Source organism: Suricata suricatta, chromosome 9 (assembly GCF_006229205.1).
Source record: "Suricata suricatta isolate VVHF042 chromosome 9, meerkat_22Aug2017_6uvM2_HiC, whole genome shotgun sequence".
Taxonomy (NCBI): domain Eukaryota; kingdom Metazoa; phylum Chordata; class Mammalia; order Carnivora; family Herpestidae; genus Suricata; species Suricata suricatta.
In genome coordinates, this window is record NC_043708.1 from 70,285,351 (window position 1) to 70,305,319 (window position 19,969).

Consider the following 19,969-nt stretch of genomic DNA (forward strand, 5'->3'; position numbering starts at 1 on the left):
TTTGTGTCCCCTGCCCTCCAATTTCATATATTGATTTCCTAACCCCCACAGATGATTATGTTAGAGGATGGGACTGTGGGAGATGTTATGTCCATGAGATAGAGCCCTCAATAGGACTAGCGCCTTATAAAGAGGCCCTAGAGAGATCCCTCCTGTCTACTACAAGAGCACACAGTGAGAAGGTGTGGTGGTGAACAAAAAAGAGAGCCCTCACCAGGTGCCGGTGCTGGGGCCTTGATCTTGGGCTTCTCAGCCTATAGAACTGTGAGCAGTAAATCTGCCCAGTTGGTGGTATTTTGTTATCGCAGCCCAAATGGACTAAGACAGAGACTTGATACTGCCTAGAACTGTGGAAGCGGCTTTAGAACTGGGGAGCAGGCAGAGGCCAGAGGTGCATGCTGGAGAAAGCCAACACCGCCTTGAAGGGACCGCTAAGGCGATTCTCGGGAAGGCTCAGGAGAGAGCTGTATAGATCTCAATCTCTTTAGATTACCTAAGAGGTAAGGAACAGAATGTACATAGAAATATGGAGATTAAAAAGTACCCTTGGGGCACTTGGGTGGCTCAGTCTGTTGAGTATCTGGCTTCAGCTCAGGTCATGATCTCAACGGTTCGTGGGTTCGAGCCCTCTGTGCTGGCAGCTAGCTCAGAGCCTGGAGCCTGCTTCAGAATCTGTGTCTCCCTCTCTCTCTCTGACCCTCCCCTGCTCACACTGTCTCTCTCTCTCAAAAAAAAAAAAAATTAATTAAATTTTAAAAAAGTTACCCTGACTAGGTCCCAGTTGGAGATGAGGGACACGTTAGTTGGAAACTGGTGGAGGAAGAGATCCTTCATATAAAGTGACAAAGAGCTTTACTGAATTGTGTGTGCATCCTAGTGGTTGGAGGAAGGTAGAACTTGGAAGTGATGAGATTGGATATTTGGGGCTCACATGTGGAGCTCAAACTCACTCCCCCAAGATGAAGAGTCACATGCTCTACGGATTGAGCCAGCCAGGTAGACCAGCTGGCTGAAGAAATTTCTATGCAAAGTGTTGAGGAGGCAGCCTGGCTCCCCTTGAATACTTATAGTAAAATGCAAGGAGAGAGAAATGATTGAAAGGCGGAATTGTTTTTTGTTTTTAATTTTTTTTAATATTTATTTATTTTTGAGAGAGAGAGAAAAAGCATGAGCAAGGGAGGGGAAGAAAGAGAGGGAGACACAGAATCTGAAGCAGGCTCCAGGCTCTGAGCTGTCAGCACAGAGCCTGATGCGGGGCTCGAACTCTTGAACAGAGATCATGACCTGAGCTGAGGTTGGACATTCAACCAGCTGAGCCACCCAGGAGCCTCTAAAGGTGGAATTGTGAATCAAAAAGGATGCAGAACTAAAAATTTGGAAAATTTGTATTACAATCTAATATTCTATATATTTTACTCACTTATCATGTTTATTGCCTCTTCCTCCCACAAGAATTTAATTGCCATGGGGCAGGGATCTGTTTGCTTCCTGGTGTATCCCCAGTGCCAAAAACAATATCTGACACAAAGTAGCTTCTCAATAAATGTTTACTAAATGAATAAATCAATGACTGCCAGTCATAGGCATCACATAGATTGAATCTTTTCATTTGCTCAACTACCCTTTCAATTATTAGCCCCATTTTATCTTATTTTTATTATTTTTATTTTTTAGCCCCATTTTAAGGATGAGGAAATTGAAGCTCAGGAACATTACATAATTGGGGGCACTCCACTAGTAAGTTGTAAAGACTGGATTCAAATGGGTTGTGTAACTACAGAGCCCTTGTTCCTATTAAGTGATACTGCCTCTCTATGTTCTGGAAGCTATGTTTTAAAAGACTGATACAATGGGTGTGGCTGGCTGGCTCAGTGGGTGGAGGACCAGGTTGTGAGTTCAAGCCCCGCGTTGAATGTAGACGTTACCCGAAAATAAAATCTTGAAAAAAAAAAAGATTGATATAATGAATTAACCTATAGGAGGGTGTTAGGAATGGTGAGGAGTCTCTGAGCCATGTCATATGATAAGCAGTTTATGGAACTGGAAAGGCCTTTCACCTAAAGAAGAGCTTCACTTGGGTGAGGGTTTGAATATATGAAAACTAGATCCAAGAATTTGTTTGTTCTGTCTGAAGGGCAGAGTCTGGAATTAACAGAGCAAATAAAGTCAATCTACTTCCTGCTTTTGAGGTACAGAAGCTGACGGCACAGGTAAGGTTGATGCCCAGGGACAGATGTCCTGGGCCTTCAGAGTTCCTTGGCAACTCTGTGACTCATGAATTTCAGGATGGTGTAACTTCCCAGAAAACAAGGGCAAAGAAGCCTCTAGAAACAAGTGTGTTCAATGCTAACATGAAGTCAAGAGAGCAAAAGCACAGAAAAGGCCTGGGGTGTGAAGAAAGAGTCATGAGGACCGTTTAAGGAAGAGTTTCAGTGCTCAAGTCGGCAGCACACATACTACAATAGGAACAATACAGAGGTCACGTGGCCCCTGTGTAGCGATGACACTCGGACTCCTGCAGCACTCCGTATTATTCCGTATTATTATTGCACATCTAAAATTAGTTTAGCCCTGGATATTAATTAAACTTCAATTTTTTTAATGCTCAGTTTTTAAAAAGTTGATTTATTTATGCTGAGAGAGTAAGCGTGAGTGAGCAGGGGAAGGACAGAAAGAATGCCAAGCCCGCTCTGCACTGTCTGTGCAGAGCTCCACAAAGGGCTCAAATTCACAAACTGAACCATGAGACCATGACTTGAGCCGAAGTCGGATGCTTAACCCACTCAGCCACCCAAGTGCCCCTAAGCTTCTATTTTTTTTTTTTTAAAGGGAAGTTTCACTAAATGCCTGGGCTGGCCTACAGATGGGGAAGTTGAGTTAAAAAGAAATGACAGGTAAGGTGCCTGGCCAGCTCTGCGTGCCACTCTTGATCTTGGGGGTCATGAGACCAAACCCCATGTTGAGTGTAGAGATTACTTAAATGAATAAATAAACTTTAAAAAGGGGACCCTAGGTGGCTCAGTCGGTTAAGCCTCCAACTCTTCATTTCGGCCCAGGTCATGATCTTAAGGTTCATGAGTTTGAGCCTCGAGTCCACAGTGACACTGCAGAGGCTGTCTGGGATTTGGGATTCTCTCTCTCGTCCTCTCTCTCTGCCTCTCCCCCATGCCCGCTCTCTCTCTTAATATATAAACTAAAAAAAAAAAAAAAAAACTAAACTAAAAAAATGAAAAGGAATGCAGACAGCTGTTGAAACACCTTGGCTTGACAGAAAAGGGGGATAGGAGGGAAATCACTCAAGACTGCAGACATATCCAGGAGAGAGCTTTTCAAGATGTGGAAACTTCTGTGTTTGAAGGGAGTAGGGATTAAAGATCCTGCCATATGGTTATAAGAGCAAGTTTCCTTGTGCTTTGGAAAGAATGAGATGCTAGATTGGAGAGACATCTCAGCCATGTCCATTTTGGGGACGTCTGATAATTTACAAAATTAAATACTAAGATAAATCGTTTAAAAAAAAATAGATGGTTTTAAGGACCCCTGGGTGACTCAGTCAGTTGAGCATCTGACTTCAGCTCAGGTCATAATCTCATGGGTGAATTTGAGCCCCACATCAGGGTCACTGCTGTAGCCTATCAGCACAGAGCTCATTTTGGGGTCCCTTTTCCCCCCTCTGCCTCTCCCTCACTTGCACTCTCCTAAAAATAAATATTAAAAAAAATATATAGATGTTTTTGAATATATTTAGTGTATTTTATTTATTAAGATTTTAGTTTTTAATTTTTTAAAAAATGTTTTATTTATTTTTGATACAGAGAGAGACAGAGCATGAGAGGGGGAGGGGCAGAGAGAGAAGGAGACAGAGAACTGGAAGCAGGCTCCAGGCTCTGAGCTAGCTGTCAGCACAGAGCCTGATGCAGGGCTCGAACCCACGAATGTGAGATCTGACCTGAGCTGAAGCCGGAGGCTTAACCGACTGAGCCACCCAGGCGCCCCAAGATTTTATTTTTTAAGTAATCTCTACACTCAACATGTGGCTTGAACTTAAAGCCCTGAGATCAAGAGTCCAGGCTCTAAGACTGAGCTGCCCCAATATTTAGTGTATGTTAAATATTTCTATTTAATAAAACTTTATTATTATTATTATTATTAATTATTATTGTTTATTTATTTTGAGAGAGAGTGAGAGACACAAAGCATGGACAGGGCACAGAGAAAGGGAAAGAGAAAGAATCCCAAGCAAGCCCCGAACCGCCAGCGTGGAGCCCACCTGAGTCATGTCAGTCACCTAACCGACTGAGCCACCTAGGCCCCCCAACAAATGAAAACTCATAGCACAAACAAAGCAATAATACAGTGATAGTCACGAAATGGCTACAGGCATTTATATATTTATATTTTATTTATGGCATTGAAAAATGTTATTTGCTTATTTAGAATGAGAGAGGGAAAGAGAGAATCCCAAGCAGGCTCTGCTCTGTCTGTGCAGAGCCGGTCTTGGGGGGCGGAGGTGCATCTCATCAACTATAGGATCGTGACTTGAGCGGAAATCAAGAGTTGGAAGCTTAACCAACTGAGCCACCCACATGCTTCCAGAACGTATTTTTTAAAACATTTTTAAAAATGTTTCATTTTATTCTTGATACAGAGAGAGACAGAGCATGAGGGGGGAGGGGCAAAGAGAGAAGGAGACACAGAACTGAAAGCAGGCTCCAGGCTCTGAGCTAGCTGTCAGCACAGAGCCTGACGTGGGGCTCAAACCCACGAACGTGAGATCTGACCTGAGCCAAAGTTGGAGGCTTAACCGACTGAGCCACCCAGGCACCCCCAGAACGTATTTTTTATGTTCAAAATGAAAGAGCCTTATAAATGTGAGACTGGGATTGAAGGCTCCTCCTGGGGTTGGGATGAGGTTAAGAGGAGGGGTGCAGGTTAGAGGCGCCCTAAGAGGTGTGGGCATGATCTCCAAAGGGCTCAGGAAGGTGACACAGAAATGCCCACCCCTGGATAAAGGAGTCGCGGAGGAGGCCGGCTTGCCTTGGCCCAAAGGAGTTCTGTCAAAGCATTCTGAGGTCTGAGCCGGGGAGACAGGCATCAGTGTCTGGCATCCACAGCGGGGCAGCGTGCCAACTCGGAGAAACTACCAGAGGGCACCAAAGTTTCTTACTTCCTCCTACACCCCCTCCACTCCACTCCCTCTTCCTTCCCGGAGTTATTTGAGGGCTGCCCACCAACTACGCACAGGGACAGCGGAGGGAAACTGACTTTTTCCTTTCTGCAGTTGGAAGACTAAGGCTTGTCATCCTGTTGCGCCCATAGTCCCACCCCTTTAAGTACAGGTAGCCTAGGTGGAAACACGGAAAGCGGAAAGGCGGAAGGAACAGGCTGGCAGTATCCGTAGCCCTTGTAGGGGGTTGGTGTGGGACCGGGTAGCTTGGCCCCTGCGTCTCTCAGGCGTGGCTTGCAGTGCCGACACCCGACACAAGGCGGCGCTATCGCCCCACAAACCCTGCCTGGCTGGTCTCAGCAGCGGAGGGGGTGTGGCCAACCGGAGGGTGGGGTGGTGTTTTTCTGGGCCCCTTGTCCAGCTTTCCCCCACTCAGAATTTATAAGCAGTTTTGTGCAGGCAAGCAGTGGGGGACTCTGGAGCACAAGCCAGTAGAGTTGACACTTTGGAGGACAATTGGCCTGGAGCTTAGAGAGGTGGAGGAAGGAGAGACCTTTGTGTGGACTCTTCAGGTCAAGGTCTGGTGAAGGCCAGATTGAGGATACAGTCTAAGTATTGGTATGGGAGGGTGGGGGGCTGGTGGCTCAATGGGAAAAGCATGCAACTCTAGATCTTAGAGTCCTGAATTCAAGCTCCATGTTGGGTGTAGGAATTCCTTAAAGAGACAAAATTTAAAATGGAAAAAAGAATTGGTATTTCCATAAGAGCCTTGTTAACCCAGCGTGATACTGACCACATTAAATGCAGGCTATGGGGGACTCATGAGGAGGCCATAGAGATAAAGTAGTTGTTTTGGAGTTATGAATCCATTATCTTGATATGTTTTTCTTTCTTTTTTTTAACTTTCTAAAGTTTGAGGAGAAATATACAGTAAAGTTGATCCAATGTACTAAACATATACCTACCGCTCGATGATTCTGTAACTTATACATGTACTTGTATAGATGTGTGTATAGTGCGTACAGATTCACAGCTAGAGCCATCGACTTGTGTATAACCACAACTTTCACGCGCCATTTAAGCCAACAAACTTATATAAGGGGTCCTGTGTGCCTAGCACCATCCTACTCCTTTATAAGGAAGTGAGGACCGAACATGTTTGTCAGGTGGCTGTGATGGGGTCGGCATTATTATGAATCATAGTCATTCCCTGACCGAACTATCCCATCAGTGCCTTGGAGGGCGATGGCAGGCCGTGTGATCTACTTGCAGTGGCCGTATTTTTGGAATCCAAAGTGGGATGAACTGTCTGCCCTGTCTGAATATACTAACTCACAGAACCTTGGGAAGGTATTCTTGGATCCAGGATACATGGTCAGGGCAGCCACGTTCCTAGCACAGAGCCAGACACCAAGTGGCCCAGGAGAGCATTTTTGGGAATTGACTTTGCTCTCTGGCCTGGTGCTGCATGTCTCTGGAAGCCAAGCAAAGGGTGACGTCTTTGACCACAGGCTGGATCAAAATGAGCTGGAGCTTGTCGCGTGTGTGTGAATCCGCTAGGCCTTCCAGTGTTTTCCCCTCCTTTGTGGTCATCCTGGCCTTGCCCCACCCTCGGCCCATCCTGCCCCAAATCAGGGAAGTGCCCCTATTGGGAAGTGAAGTGTGTGAGCAGGATGTGACCCAATGGTGAGGCAGCTCCCAGACCTGGTCTGGTCCCTGAGTCAATGAGCTACTTCAGGCTCTCAAAGGAAGTCCTTCCGCCAATTCACTGCAGTGTAGACACCTCTGCTGTACCCTCTACTGCCCCTCCCCACACAGGTGCGGGTCTTTGGGGGTAGGAAGCCGGTCTCCTCCTCCTCTAAGCCACAAGGGGCACATTGGAGAAATGAGTCCTGGGAAAGTGGGGGAGCTGCCTGGGCATGGAGGCAGTGGAAGTTGTTCCCTTGGGGTGTGGTGGCAGCTTCACCCTTGGGGACCCAATCCTGCTATAGAGCCCCTGGGTCCAGGACTGGTGAGGTACAGAGGAGGACAGAGAGGGCTGGGCCCGGCTGGGGAACGCTGGTCTGGAAGCCACTCAGCCTTCGGCCCTGGGCCAGTGTGGAAAGTATGTGTGTGAGCTCATTTGGGAGGTGGCTTCTGGCCAGTCAGGCCTGCCTCCTTTCCAGGCCCCAACTGCCCAGCCCCCTTGAAAGCTGCCTCTGGGTCTCCCCTGTCTCCCAAGACTGTCTGAGGGAGGGAGGTAGAACCCCCCAGTTTAGGTGTTCAGGAATTGGTCTCCTAAAGGAGGTGAATTCCGATTTGGGGGGTGGGTTAAGAAAGGGGTACAGGCACTACAGGACGAAGGAGCAGCCTTGACTGGGGTTTCCTTGGGGCCTCAGGGAATGGGAACTGTCCTCTGGAGCCTTGCCGGGCCCTTGCCGCAGCCGTTCACCGCCACCATCCCTCCCCTAGCTGCTGCCATGTATCCCACTCAGTCCCTCTGGCTTCTGAGTCCTTCCTGCTTCTTCCTTCCTTCCCTCAGAGTTACCTGTTCCTGTCTTCCAAGAGGGAGATGGTTACAGGCAAAGTGGATTTCTGAGGAAGAGGCCTATTCCCCATGCCAGTGCGGCCACCTGGAACAATAGGCACGCACACACGTGGTGTCAGACTCCCAGAATGCACTCAGACACCCAGCTACATGGGGTCCACCCTGGAAGAAATATCCAGAGACATGGTCAGGATCTACCTGCACAGGAAAAAAAAATCAGACCCAGATTTTAATTTTGGACTAATGAGCTGTGACCTTGAGGAAGTCTTTGGGCCTCAGTTTCCAAACCTATAAAATGGGGGCAATGTTAGTGCCTGTGTCACTGGGTGTTACCAGGACTACAGCAAATGTTGATTTTTTACCACCTCCCCTTAGCTGGAAAGGGAAGCAGGAGTACAGAGGAGAAAGAGGACTGGAAAGTCTGTCAGAGTGGGGAGAAGGGGCCCCAGGGCAGGGACCGTGAAGGGCCAGCAGAGCTGACCAGGCTGTGTGGGGGGCGTTGCTCTGCCCAGTCCTCTCTCCCCTAGAGGGCCCAGCTTTTCTTCCACCTTCCCTTCTCATGTCAGTGACCCAGTGCCCGGCTGGCAGCCTTGGAGGTACGGGCCCAGCTGGTGGCGGCGCCCTGGAGAAGGGAGTCGGTGGCTCCCCTCCTCAAATGTGTGGGATGCGGTGGTGGGCAGAGCACTGTCTCTCCTCAGCGCTTGCCCCTGGTCCAGTCTTCTCTGAGGCTGCTTCCCTGGGCTCTGCCCAAACCTCCTCACAGATTCCCCTTGGCTCTCGCCTGGCTGTTCTAGCTCACATGTGCTGCTTTCGAATAAAGGAACTTGGAACCTTAGAAACTGGGTCAGGCCCAATGGACAAAGTGGGGTAGGGCCAGCGAGAGCAGCGTTGTCAGGCCTCTCAGGAGCCACAGGGCCCTCTGCTCTCCCTTCACCCTGCCTGCCCCTGTGTGATCAGCCAGGCACCTCCCAGGGTCTCTGGGTGGGCCTCATGGGCTGGGTCCCTTAGGCCCAGGGCACGTCAGAAGCACGGGACCTCGCCGGCCTCCACCCCATGATTCTCCCTGCCTGTGAAGCCTCTTCCCCCTCTTCCCCCTTTTTCTCTGGTCCTCCATTCCCATCTCTCCCCCTTGGCTTCAGAGAGCATCTTGTGATTCCAGAATCAGGGCCAAACAATTTCCTCGTGATGGGGAAACCGCACTCCAGCCGTGGCAGCCCTAGGCTCCCCCTCCTCTCCCTTCTGGCAGTCCCCCCTCCCCAGGCTCTACTGGCTCCAGCTGTGTGTTGCAGAACTCCCACTGGATAACATCTGTAATTGCCTCCAGATGTGGGCCACAAAAACACAAAGGGGCCATGAGCTCATCTTTGAGCTCCTTGTGACATGCAGAGGCCCCCCCCAGCCCCCCCCAGACAACCCCTCACTTTCCTGTGCCAGCTTCTCAGGGTCCCCATCCCCTCCGGTGAGGGTGGCAGCGTGGTGGCGTCCAAATCCACTGAGACACACAGGCCGTGCCAAACAGCTGTTGGCAGGAGAGGTGTAGGAGGCCAGGCATAGGGTCAGGGTTCCTGGCTGGCAGAGAGGTGGGGTGCCCCTTCTGCCAAAGCAATCACACCAACCAGCCCTGAAGAGCAGCTGGATGGAACCCCTGGGCTAGGTGGGGCCAGCGCGCTCTTGGAGGAAGGCCGCGGAGGGGGCCTGGGCTGAGGCAGGAAGGGAAGGGGAGGAAGAAAGAGGGCTGTTCCCCTTCAGCTGAGCTGACTCAGCAACGGAGCTATTCCTCCCTCCAGGCTGGTTTCAGAGGAAGGGTGGGTCGACAGCCTGGGAACCCTGTCTGGGGCAGCAGTTTCGAAGAAACAAAGCCTTGTTATTCTTCCCTTCCAACCTGACCATCCTGCCTCTCCTGGGCAATCGGGGTGAAATTCTTGTTTTGCGGAGTTAGGCTGCTCCTAATAGGCCCTGGGTTGCCCCTGTGTTCCTTCTGCCCCTGAAGCAGAGCCCCAGGGTTCAAAGAGGCTTAGATGCTGAGGGCTGGGGTAAAGGGTCTGCCTGAGGCTGAACGATCCTGGGAGTCTCTAGCAGCAAAAAGAGGTCTGGGGAAACGGAGGGTCTACGGGCAGATCATGCGACACAGTAATGCAATTTAGGAAGATTTTCCGGGTGGCGTCAGCTTGACCACTTCCTCTTGCCTTGCCTCTGAAGTAACCTTTTGGCTAGGTTGGGAGAGAGCAGCTGGGCCCTGTGGACCACTTCACTGCCCCCGTGTAGTATGTCCTACTTCCCAGCTATGGCCCTGAGTCCCTGTCGTCCACCAAGAATAAACATATTCCTTTACGAAAAATATTAAAACCCTACCTCACGGAAAACACTGGTTAGAAGCACCTTTTCCATTCATTTCTCTTGCTGAGAGAATGCAGCCACACAAAGAATGTGAAACACCATTTATTCTTTGTGGAAAGGTTGAACAAGGTCAAAAATGTCCTTAGAGGGCACTGACCCAGCCCCGCCCTGCAGGTTCCTGGGGTCGGATGCCTCTGCCCCCCCCACCCCCACCCTTCCCAAGCCCCTTGTTAACAAAAAGGAACGATTTGAAGGGAATTCATATATAATAATTATAATAAAAATATACATTAAACAAAACAAAAAACCCAAACAAGACAAATTTAGCCGAACTGCCAGCACCGTTCATCCCATGCTCCCCCCACCCCTGACATCCCTCTCCTCTCACTGCCCCCACAGGGTCTCACTCTCCCTAGTCCCTGGTACCATGACCACCTGCAGTGGCCAAAGGAGACTTCAGATGGGTGGACTGGGTGGGGGAGAGGAGGCAGGACACCGGTTGGATGGGCTGAGGGGCAGGGGTATCAGGAAGTGAGGGGCTAACCTGACCGAGACTCACCCAGGCACCTGCTCCCTCACCAAGGCCAGCTGAGGCTGCTGGCTGAGTGCTGCCAGCCCCTGGCCACCTCCCTAACCAGGTGGCTGCCCTCATTAAGGTCCCAAGTCACCAGTCCCTGGATGTGTGTTGTCTCTGCTCCTTTCTCTGGGTTCCCCATCCTTTCCATACATGTAACTCTGGTTGGAGGAAGGGCACAAAGTAGAGCAGGTGTGCCTTTCTCTGGCCCTTCCTGAGAGCTCCAATAAAACATGCCCTTCCCTGGGTACCACACAGTCCACCTGTGGTGTCCCTGCTGGCCTGGTCTGCCCGCCCTGGCTGTCCACTCCCACTGCACCTCCCTGGTTAGCCTTTTGGTCCTGTCCTGTCCCCTCTGACTGCTCTGCCCCTTGGTCCCTAACCCCAGCTGCCTGCATTTGAGCAAGACTTTTTCTCTGTGGCCTTCAGGCTCACCCCCAGGGCTCCAGACAGTCTCTCTCCTTGGCCCCACACCACCCTGGTAGCCGCACCCCCTGGTCTCAGCTCCTCTAACCTTGACACCCCAGCCGAGGCTAACATTTGTGGAGGCAGGGCCGTCAAGGGTTTCCACAGCCCCTTAATGGCTCAGGCTCCTCCTAGGGAAGTTGTTGGGGCCAGGTGCGCCAGAGGCAGACCTTCGCGGAGAGAACTGACTCTGAGCTTTCCTTCCAAGGTCTTAGGATAGCTGTGCAGCCCCCACCAGCTCCTACTCTCTCAGGGTCTCCCCCCACAGCAAGATTAGATTCCTTTTAGCCAGAAAGAGTGGTAGGAAGCTGCCAATGGGGTGCACCTGGGGGCTTGTGGGGTTGGAATGTCCAGAGCCTCATGAGGTCAGAGTTCAGAGGTTAAAGGTACATCAGGGGAAAGAAAAGGAGCAGATGACCCCATTTGACCTTTGCCAGCGAGGTCCAAGGGTCCTGCCTTCAAGTGCAGAGCCAAGACATTCAGATGGGGCTGGACACACACCAAGCTACAGAGGCCCCTGGGGTGGGGGGGCAAGGGCTGGAAGGAGCGGCCCCTGATCAGCCCCCAGGGGACCCATCTAGGGAAGAAGCAATGCCAGGGCTGAGGTTGAGAGAGGCAATCGTGGGACAGAAAAGAAGTGGGGAGTGGGTAGGGAGGGGGCTCGGGACAGGTGGGAGCAGCCCACCCACCACCACCTGCTGCCACTGCCCTTCAGGGGCAAAGTCCTCGTGGTAGGAGTGGGAGGGCGGCAGTGGGGGTCAGACCTTGTCCAGCAGGGAACGCTGGCAATAGAGCAGCCGCTTAGGGGTCCCGTGGCGTCTGAAGAAGAAGACGGCGAGGCCCACGGCCAGCACCAGGAGCAGCAGCAGCACAGGCAGCACCACGGCGGCCGCGCTCACTGCCCCACCGCCCTCTTCGTCCACCTCGATGATGATCACCTCTGTCTCCTCCTCAGTTCCTTCATCAGGCCGGCCCCCCGACGAGGGGCAGCCCATCCAGTCCCGCAGGGCTGACTTGGGGTAGCCTGGCTCTACCTTCAGCTTCTGGTTGTTGAATTTCCAGTATTTGTTCCCCTTGTAGAAGTAAGTGAAGACTGCAGGGGTCAGCCAGAAGGCGGCAAGGAGGACAAGGGATGGGGGTGGCGTCCAGAAGGCCCACAGAGAGGAGAAGAACAGAAGAAAAATCTGAGTGGCGCGAGCCAGTTGAGTTAATCCTTGACCCTTTCTGAACATCAGGTTCCTCAGCTGTAAAAGCGGGCAATTCCAGGGGCAGGCTGGCAGTGTGGTGGGGATTAGAGAACCGAAGTGCGGAAAGCACTTTGCTCAGAGCCTGGCACAGGGCAAGGGTTCTGCTATTATCATTACTATTTTCTATGTGACACTGTCCGTCTTTCCTCCCATTCTACCTTAACCCCCTGTCCCCATCCTCCTTCACAGACACCACCCCCCCTTGCCCCTCACCTTCGTCGCTGCCCATGAACGACCCTCTGGGAGACTCAGGGATTCCTTCCCAGACTTTGATATTTTTGGGGTACTCGCTGTCCACTGCCCTGAGCTCCTCATTGAAACGGTAGTACCTGGGGGAGAGGAGGGGAAGGGAAGCGGTCGGGCCCTGGGCATGCCCATGGAGGGTAGCAGGGCCCAGGACTGAATTCACCAGTGAGCAAAGGGTGGCTGTGGATAGGGTGCGGGACAGGGGTTTTGAGTAATGAGGGCCTGCAGCTGAAAGCGGCGGAAGGTGGGGGTGGATGGGAGGTCCCAGGCTGCAAGGAGCCACCAGTAGCCTTTAATGACAGTGCCTGGCAGCTGGGGTGGAGGAACGGCGCTGGGGGCAGAAGGCGCCAAATGACCAGGTCTGAAATGGTGACCCGGTCACTTCCCACTCACTCAGCACCTAATGGAGGCTCTGTTGCTAGGCAATCGAAGAAACTCAGCCAGCAACTTCTCCAGGGAAACATCCCAGGGGTAAAGTGGGTCCTCCTGTAGGACTGAGAGAATCTGGTGGTGCTATCTGAGGAGGGAGGCCTCAGGTCAAGGGGACGGGGTCTCACTTGTTTCCCCGGAAGAAGTAGGTCTTTCCATTGGGCATCCAGAAGAGAGCAGCATCGATTTTGTCAGTAGGCAGTCCTCGGCCCAGCTCCTTGATGTGCTTGGGGTAGCCGGGTTCTAGGGAAGCTTCGTCAAACACCCAGTGCTTGTCTCCTGGGGAGGAGAGAGAGGAGCCGGCTCAGGTTTCCCACCTGGGCTCTTGGGTCTCTGGAGAAGCCGAGTGGAACCCACTCTTTCAAAGAGACTCTCCCCGCACCCAGAGAACTAAGGTAGAATGCCTGGTTACCTTTGAAGAAGACAAACTTGCCATCCTTCCTCTCGTAGGCAGTGTTGATGGATGCAGGCAGGCCCCGCCAGAACTGGCCGATGGGCATGGGGTATCCATCCATCACCTGGTTATTCCTCACCCTCCAGAACCAGCGTTCCTGGAAGGCGTCAAGGTGGGGACAGTACGTTATGTCTTGTAGCTAGTCCTCTGGCTCAGTCCCCAAAGCGTCCCACTGCCTCAGCTCTCATTCTTAGTCCTCCTGCTGCTGTTTCTACCTAGCCTGCTGGGTGTAGAGCCCTTCCCCCCAAACCATCCCACTTCTTCCTCTCACCTTGAAGACAAACATCTCCCCTCGGAGCACGGCCACGGTGTCAAAGTTCCCATCACAGATGTTGGGCCCATAGGTGGGGTTCTTGGGCTTATCAGGGACAGAGGGCCTGGAGGTTGTCCTGGGTTGAGGGGGCATCCTGGTGGGGGACCCTGACTCACTCCCTGGTGCAGAGAACATAAAAGGCACTTTAGACTTTGTGACGGGTGGAGGGGGAAGGAGAGGAAAAAACAGATATATGGACAGACAATACCCTTGGAAAGGCGTGTATGGACCTTTAGAGGAGGCTGAAGTAATCAGCTGGGACAGGACAGAAAAGGCGGGCTCAGAGGTGAGAGAGGGATAAAATATATAGGGAAATAAGGGTGCGTGGGTGGCTCAGTCAGTTAAGCAGCTGACTTCGCTTAGGTCATGATCTCATAGTTTGTGAGTTTGTGCCCTGCTTTGGCCTCCATGCTGACAGCTCAGAGCCTGGAGCCTGCTTCAGATTCTGTGTCTCACTCTCTCTCTGTCCCTCCCCTGCTCATGCTGTCTCTCTCTCTCTCTCTCAAAACTAAATAAACATTAAAAAACATTTTTTTTAAATACATAGAAGAAATAATGTAAAAAAATAGTGGGAGTGGAGGATGGGTGGAGGCAGGGTCAGGTGGGGATGGGGAGAGATTGCAGGGTGTGGGGAGGAGAAAGGATGCACGGGCCCAAGAGACCAGGAGGGAGAAGGAGCACATGCAGAAGTGCAGAACTCACCGTACAGTTGCTGGATGCCGCGGCGGTCGTCATCAGGCAGCACGAAGTTCTCTGTGTCCATCCACTGGTAAAAGGGTGCCATGATGGCCGAGGGGTCATTGGAATGCTCAAGGCCCAGGGCGTGGCCCAGCTCATGCACGGCCACCAGAAAGATGTCATTCCCTGGAGGGATGGGGATGATTATGAAGGCAGCCTGGGTCCCTTCCCTCAGACCCCTGCTTTCTCACCAGAGGCTTCATTTTCACACCCGAGGCTGCCTGTCATGTTTTCCACCCCAAAAGCCACAAAGCCAATCAGCGATCTATTATGATTGGATGTGAGAGTGCTCTCGGGTCAGATACCAATACCATGAAGACATCTATTAAGGGAAGCCAAGGCCCAGCTTCTCCCAGGATTTGGAGGTGCCATTTGCCTAGAAAAGTGGGAAGTCTTTGGGAAGCCAATTACTAGGTGAGAGAAAGGGCCAGATGTAAATAGGTCAAAATAAGATTCCTGCTTTCACTGTTAGTCAGACTAGGAGATGTTTGTAACCCAGAGACTGTGGGGTTTGAGGTATTGGGAGGAGGTAGGAGACCCCCCTCCCCGCCCCATGCAGATGACCATCGACTCTCCCCAGAATAAACGAGCCCCAGGGCTACCTCACTCACCATTCAGATCCTCATTCCTGACAGTCCAGGGCTCGGCAGAGTCAAAGTGGGTGTCCCCTCCGATGTTGGGGCCCGGGAAATAGGCATGTGCCAGGAAGCCACCCTCTCCATCGAAAGGCGTGCTGTCACCATGGAAACCCTCAGCGAAGAAGATCATGATGTCTGCCTGCTTCTCATGGCCCTCTCGGATATAGGCATAGGGTACCTCTCGGAAACGAAGTGGTGTGGCGCTCTCCCACACGCGGAATGCCTTGCGAATGGCCTCGAACGTGGCATACTCTCCCACCTTGGGGGTGTAATTCTGGATGCTGAGGTCCAGCCACGTGGGGAGAGAATGGGAGTGTGTTAGGATAACAATGGGTAAAATTCTCCCTCCTTGCACTTTCCCAGGTCTGTCCAAACCGCCCAGCCACCTTTGCTGACCTGGCTCTTCCTGCTGCCTCACTATGGCTCAGCCCCAAGAACTGAGGACTCAGGGGCTCCGCGGGCTTTGGCTTTCTGGCCCTGGGATGTACCCCTCACAGGCTGCACTTCTCTCCAGGATTACAGCCCCTTTCCTCCCCACTCCCAAGGATGCTTCACAGGAACAGAGGTGAGTAGAATAGGTCTCCTCAGAGTCTGTCAGCACCGTTGACAGGAAGGGTCACCCTGATGGGAGTTTGGCAGCTTGCCTGTTGGACTCACCAAAAAGTGATCTCGTTATGCTGCCATTTGAGGCCCTGGATGGCATAGCGCTTCCTTCGAACATTGGCTTTGATCTCAGCTCCAAACTTATCGGGAACACCACAGCGGGGTCGCCTCATGGCCCTGGGGGTGTGAGGATTGCAGTCAGGATAGTGTATGAAGGGGAAGGGTCTTCAGAGTGGGGGAGCGCCTGGCCTCAGGGTCCATGTGGGAAAGGGCCAAGGTCATGGAGTCAGGGTGAATAGGAGAGGGTCTAAAAAAAAAAGTGGGAGAGTAGGGTGGGCCAAGGCAGGGTCAGGTGGGGATGGGGGGAGGCTGTAGGGTAGGGGGCAGGAGAAAGGAGGGAGAAGGAGGACATGTCGCCATACGGTACTCAGGGTTAGCACGTGGGGCTGAGGGAGGAGGCAGGAGGCAGGCAGCTACCTCTCTGTGCTCAGTATGGTCTGTGGGTGCTGGGCAGAATTCCTGCCAGGGTCCAGCACTTACTTCATGGTGTCTGCGTCAGCCTTGCCCGTCACTCGCAGACCGTAGAACCTCTGCATGGCAGCGATAGCAGCTGAGAGCGACTGGGGAGAGCGCTGTGTGTGCGTCCGCAGATCCCCCGGGGGCAGGTAGCCATACTGCTGAAGCCAGGCCTGGGGGAATGAAGTGTGGCTGAGAGCATCCCCACTTGGCCCAACAGGAGACTCTGCCTCCTCACGGTGCCTGGCATGCACCCTTGGCTTAGGAGGAAAGGGCAACGAGCTCCCGGCCTGGCTCTGGCCGTGAGGCTGGAGGAATTCCCAGGCTGGACCTGAACTCTGGCCCAGGCCCCAGTATGACTTGCCTTCTTGGGGCTGTGGGCTCAAACGGGGGTAGGGAGCCACAGCTCTGGACTTTGGCTGTAACTGTCTCAAGAACAGGAACCCAGATGGCTTAACTGAGTTCTAGGATGTCTTCTCAGAGTTGAGATTCCTCCAGCACTTTCCTCCTCTGTGTCAGTGTTCTTGCAAATGTAGCATGTCCTACCTGAGAATGGGTTGTGCCTGTGGTGGGTGGAGGTGAGGAGTCTGAGGGGGCTCTACTTTTGGTCCTGGCAGGAGACTCTCTTGGGACAGGGATGCCATGCTTCTAGGACCCTCACGAGCTGAGATCTTTTTAGAAAGGCGAGCAGAAAAGGAGCTAGGGCTGAGGCTGGCTGCCTGCCAAGAGGGGAAGCCGGGACATTTGGAGGTGTGGGGGTGTGTGTGATACAGCCACTGAGCCAGGATCCTGCCACTGTCCCTATCCAAGCATTCGATCCAGGGTTTGGGATCTAAAGGCCCATTTAGGGTTCTCGGTACAGGCAGTAGGAGATGGGGGTGGTAGTAGAGAGTCAGTGACAGCATTTTACTTCAGGTGTGTTGCAAATCGTTCATAATATAAGGGCTGGCATGCTGCCTTAAAATAAAGTTAGGTTTTTGGTGTTTGACTCAAAGGTATGCAAACTACAAAGCCTCACTGAAGAAAAACATTAGCCTTTATTGTAAGAACAATGGAGTATTTTCCTAAAGCCTGAAAAGTAAAATGAGCCATGCTCTATATAGAATAGGACAATGCTGGGATTCTCCAGTGGAGATACTATTCTCTCTGGTCCCTGGCTTTGGCTTTGCCTTCTTCAGGAGTCCACAGGGGGCCTGCACATCACCTGGGATGGAAGCTGGGAGTGCAGAGGGGTGGAGGCTGCTGTTGGGCACCACATCCTTCACCCCCAGGTGGTCAGGATGGATCTTTCTGTGGCCCGTCACCTCTGGGACCCTCTGGGCCCCAGCTGGGCCCAGGATATGGAACAGTGCTCCTGCATTGGGCCTGGGGGTGATTCAGGAGCAGCTGACTGGGGACATGTGCCCGCAGGGGCAAGAATTGCAACAGGGTTCTGGGAAGTGATCCCCCAAGGCTGATGGGAGTTAGGGCCTGAGATGTAAACAACCCAGCGTCTCCCCAGCCAGCAGGCCTGGTCAGAACAACCTTAGCACCACCCGGCTCGGAGAGCCCCTCCTCAGGGGTAGAGGAGGGAGCAGAGTTTAACCTCTGCTCTACCACAGGGGAGCAGAACAGGGTGCTCTAGGAGCTGTAGGCTTGCCCTGACCTGTGCTGGCTGATGCCACAGCTAGTGCCCGTGGGAGGCTGCGATGGCCTGTGCCCAAGTATGCAGGAAACTCCCTTTGCCCTTAGCCTCACCTGTAGGGTACACACACCCCAGGCTTATGACCCCTGGTGGAGGAGCAGCTACTTCAGCTTTGGAGAAGCATGGGAGTGGCCTATTCCTGGAGCTAGGAATCAGGAGGACTGAAGTCAGGTCCCCTCAACCCTCAGGGAGCAAAGCTGAGGGGACAGAATGGAGGGGGACAGAAAGGTGGAGAGAATCCACATCTAGGAGCTCTGGGAGAAATTCCTCTCCACGATGAGTCCTTCAAGAAAAGTAGGCAGGTCTAAATATTCACACCCACAAAGTCCCCTCCATGGGCAAGAGAGGAAAATCGAGACTCAGGCAAGAAAGGGACTTCCCTGGAGTCAAAGACCTGGAAGGGAAGCGCCCCCATCCCTCTCCTCCCAGGCCTAGGCTCTGAGCAAAGCAAGAACCACAGAGAAGACTAGGAGGTGAGGTCGGAACCACAGAAGAGAGGACTCTTGTGTCTGCGGCTGGGTGGGGGAAGGGCCAAGTGCCAGACAGGCCATGAGGAGGAGAGGGCTGTCCTGGAGCTGGTGGAGGACTCTGGAGGCCTGGTGGGAGGGACCCGGCTGCCTGAGGCCTGGCCACCCCAGCTCACCCTCAAGATTATCCTGGAGAGGGAACAACTATGTTAGGTCAAAAAACTCAGTTGGCTGGCTTTGTCTTGAAAACCGAATGGTCTGAGTATTCCCCTAGGAAAAATCAAGAGAACCCCTCCCACTCTGGCCTAGGAGTCCTGCAGAAGGTAGCTGGGTGTGGGGGGGGGGGAACTCTGGCTCTCCAGAAGGCCCTGGATCCTAGCCTCTGGGCCTGTTCCTCCCTCACTCTGCTTCCCACCCCTCTGAGGCCTAAAAGCAAATGGTTCTGGCCCTAGGACTGCCCATGACCCACTGAAAACAGAGCCAGGGCTGCGGCCCCTCCCCTAGGGGGGCCTGGTGGGGCAGGGGAGGGAAGGCAGGGCAGGCAAAGTTGGCAGTGGACAGCCCCCAGATGCCCAGGCTCCTTTTGTTAGGGGCTCTCCTTGCAGACCTCCGATGAAAGCTCCAGGCCGGGAGAGGGGATGCCTCCTCCTGCTGGACCATGTCAGGCTGAGCCCCAGGGCAGATTCGTGCTCTCCGTGGTCACCCCCTCTCCTAGGGCCACGCTTTTCTTTTTAGCCTCAGATCCCAGAGAGAGTGTGTTCTTTCTAGAGATGTTTCCTCCGGGGGTGGGTCCAGGGCCAGGACCAGGAGGGAGGAAGCCAAGTCCAGATCCCCTCCCCCTTCTGGGCCCCTTCCCGGCCCCTCCCGACCGCACCCAGGCCCTGCCGGGCTGAGTGGGTTGGGATGGTCCAAAATAAGAAGCTGATCAAATTCGTCTCCCACCTTCACCCCAAAATAAGAGAGAGAGAGAGGGAGAGAAAGAGAGGAAAACCGTCCCCAGACAACTCCCACGCGGCTTCCTCCCGGGGCCGGTGGGCCAGCGTCGGGGAATGGGGGGGAGGGGGCGCCTGAGGTAGTAGAGACTGTGCTGGTGCCCTGGGCCTGGCTCTCTCCCCACTCCCCGGTGTGGTGCCCTCAGTCTCCCTGCAATTAACACAGAAAAACAATTAATAAAAGCAACAAAAAGAGCCTAAAGGCGTCGCTGGAGGTGGGTGGTGTGAGTGGGGTAGAGGGAGGAGGCGGCTGCTCGGCCGAGCCCCAGGCTCACAAGGAGAGCTTTGTGTCCATGGAAAGGCGGCCAGGGCGCCAGCCCTTTGACCCTCGACGCCAGGGCTCCGGGCCGCTCCAGGCCGGGACGCAGAGGGGTCCGCCCCGGAAGGCAGGGTGGATCGGCGGGGGTCGGGACCGCCAGGCCGTCCAGCCCCGACCCCACCTGGCGGCTCCTGCATCTGCGGAGGGCCGGGACCGCCCGGGAGGCGCGCAGCGTGGGGGGCCCGGAGCCGTGGCGCCTTCCACCCGAGCCTCCCTGGCAGCCCCAGCGCCGGCGGGCGCAGGCGCGGGCGGG

The 19,969-nt window shown here is 53.3% G+C and overlaps 2 protein-coding genes across 3 annotated transcripts in view; one reads left to right on the plus strand and one right to left on the minus strand.

Annotated features, from left to right (window-relative positions):
* Positions 1 to 19,969, plus strand: part of SLC7A7 (solute carrier family 7 member 7) — a 71,389-nt gene that overhangs the window by 3,194 nt on the left and 48,226 nt on the right. The window contains exon 2 of one of the 2 annotated variants that reach the window (XM_029953070.1): positions 15,499 to 15,700. The gene's annotated coding sequence lies outside the window, so the exon portion shown is untranslated. Of the gene's footprint in view, positions 1 to 15,496; positions 15,701 to 19,969 lie in introns of those variants that run through there. The other variant, XM_029953071.1, reaches the window with a different exon arrangement.
* MMP14 (matrix metallopeptidase 14) overlaps positions 10,121 to 19,969 on the minus strand; it is a 10,611-nt gene continuing 762 nt past the window's right edge. Inside the window, exons 2-10 of the mRNA XM_029953068.1 lie at positions 16,279 to 16,427; positions 15,793 to 15,915; positions 15,109 to 15,416; positions 14,462 to 14,623; positions 13,718 to 13,878; positions 13,405 to 13,543; positions 13,121 to 13,271; positions 12,531 to 12,646; positions 10,121 to 12,163 (exon numbers count right to left, since the gene is read on the minus strand). Of these exons, the coding sequence (XP_029808928.1) occupies positions 11,829 to 12,163; positions 12,531 to 12,646; positions 13,121 to 13,271; positions 13,405 to 13,543; positions 13,718 to 13,878; positions 14,462 to 14,623; positions 15,109 to 15,416; positions 15,793 to 15,915; positions 16,279 to 16,427 (1,644 nt within the window). The 3' untranslated portion in view covers positions 10,121 to 11,828. The remainder of the gene's footprint in view (positions 12,164 to 12,530; positions 12,647 to 13,120; positions 13,272 to 13,404; positions 13,544 to 13,717; positions 13,879 to 14,461; positions 14,624 to 15,108; positions 15,417 to 15,792; positions 15,916 to 16,278; positions 16,428 to 19,969) is intronic.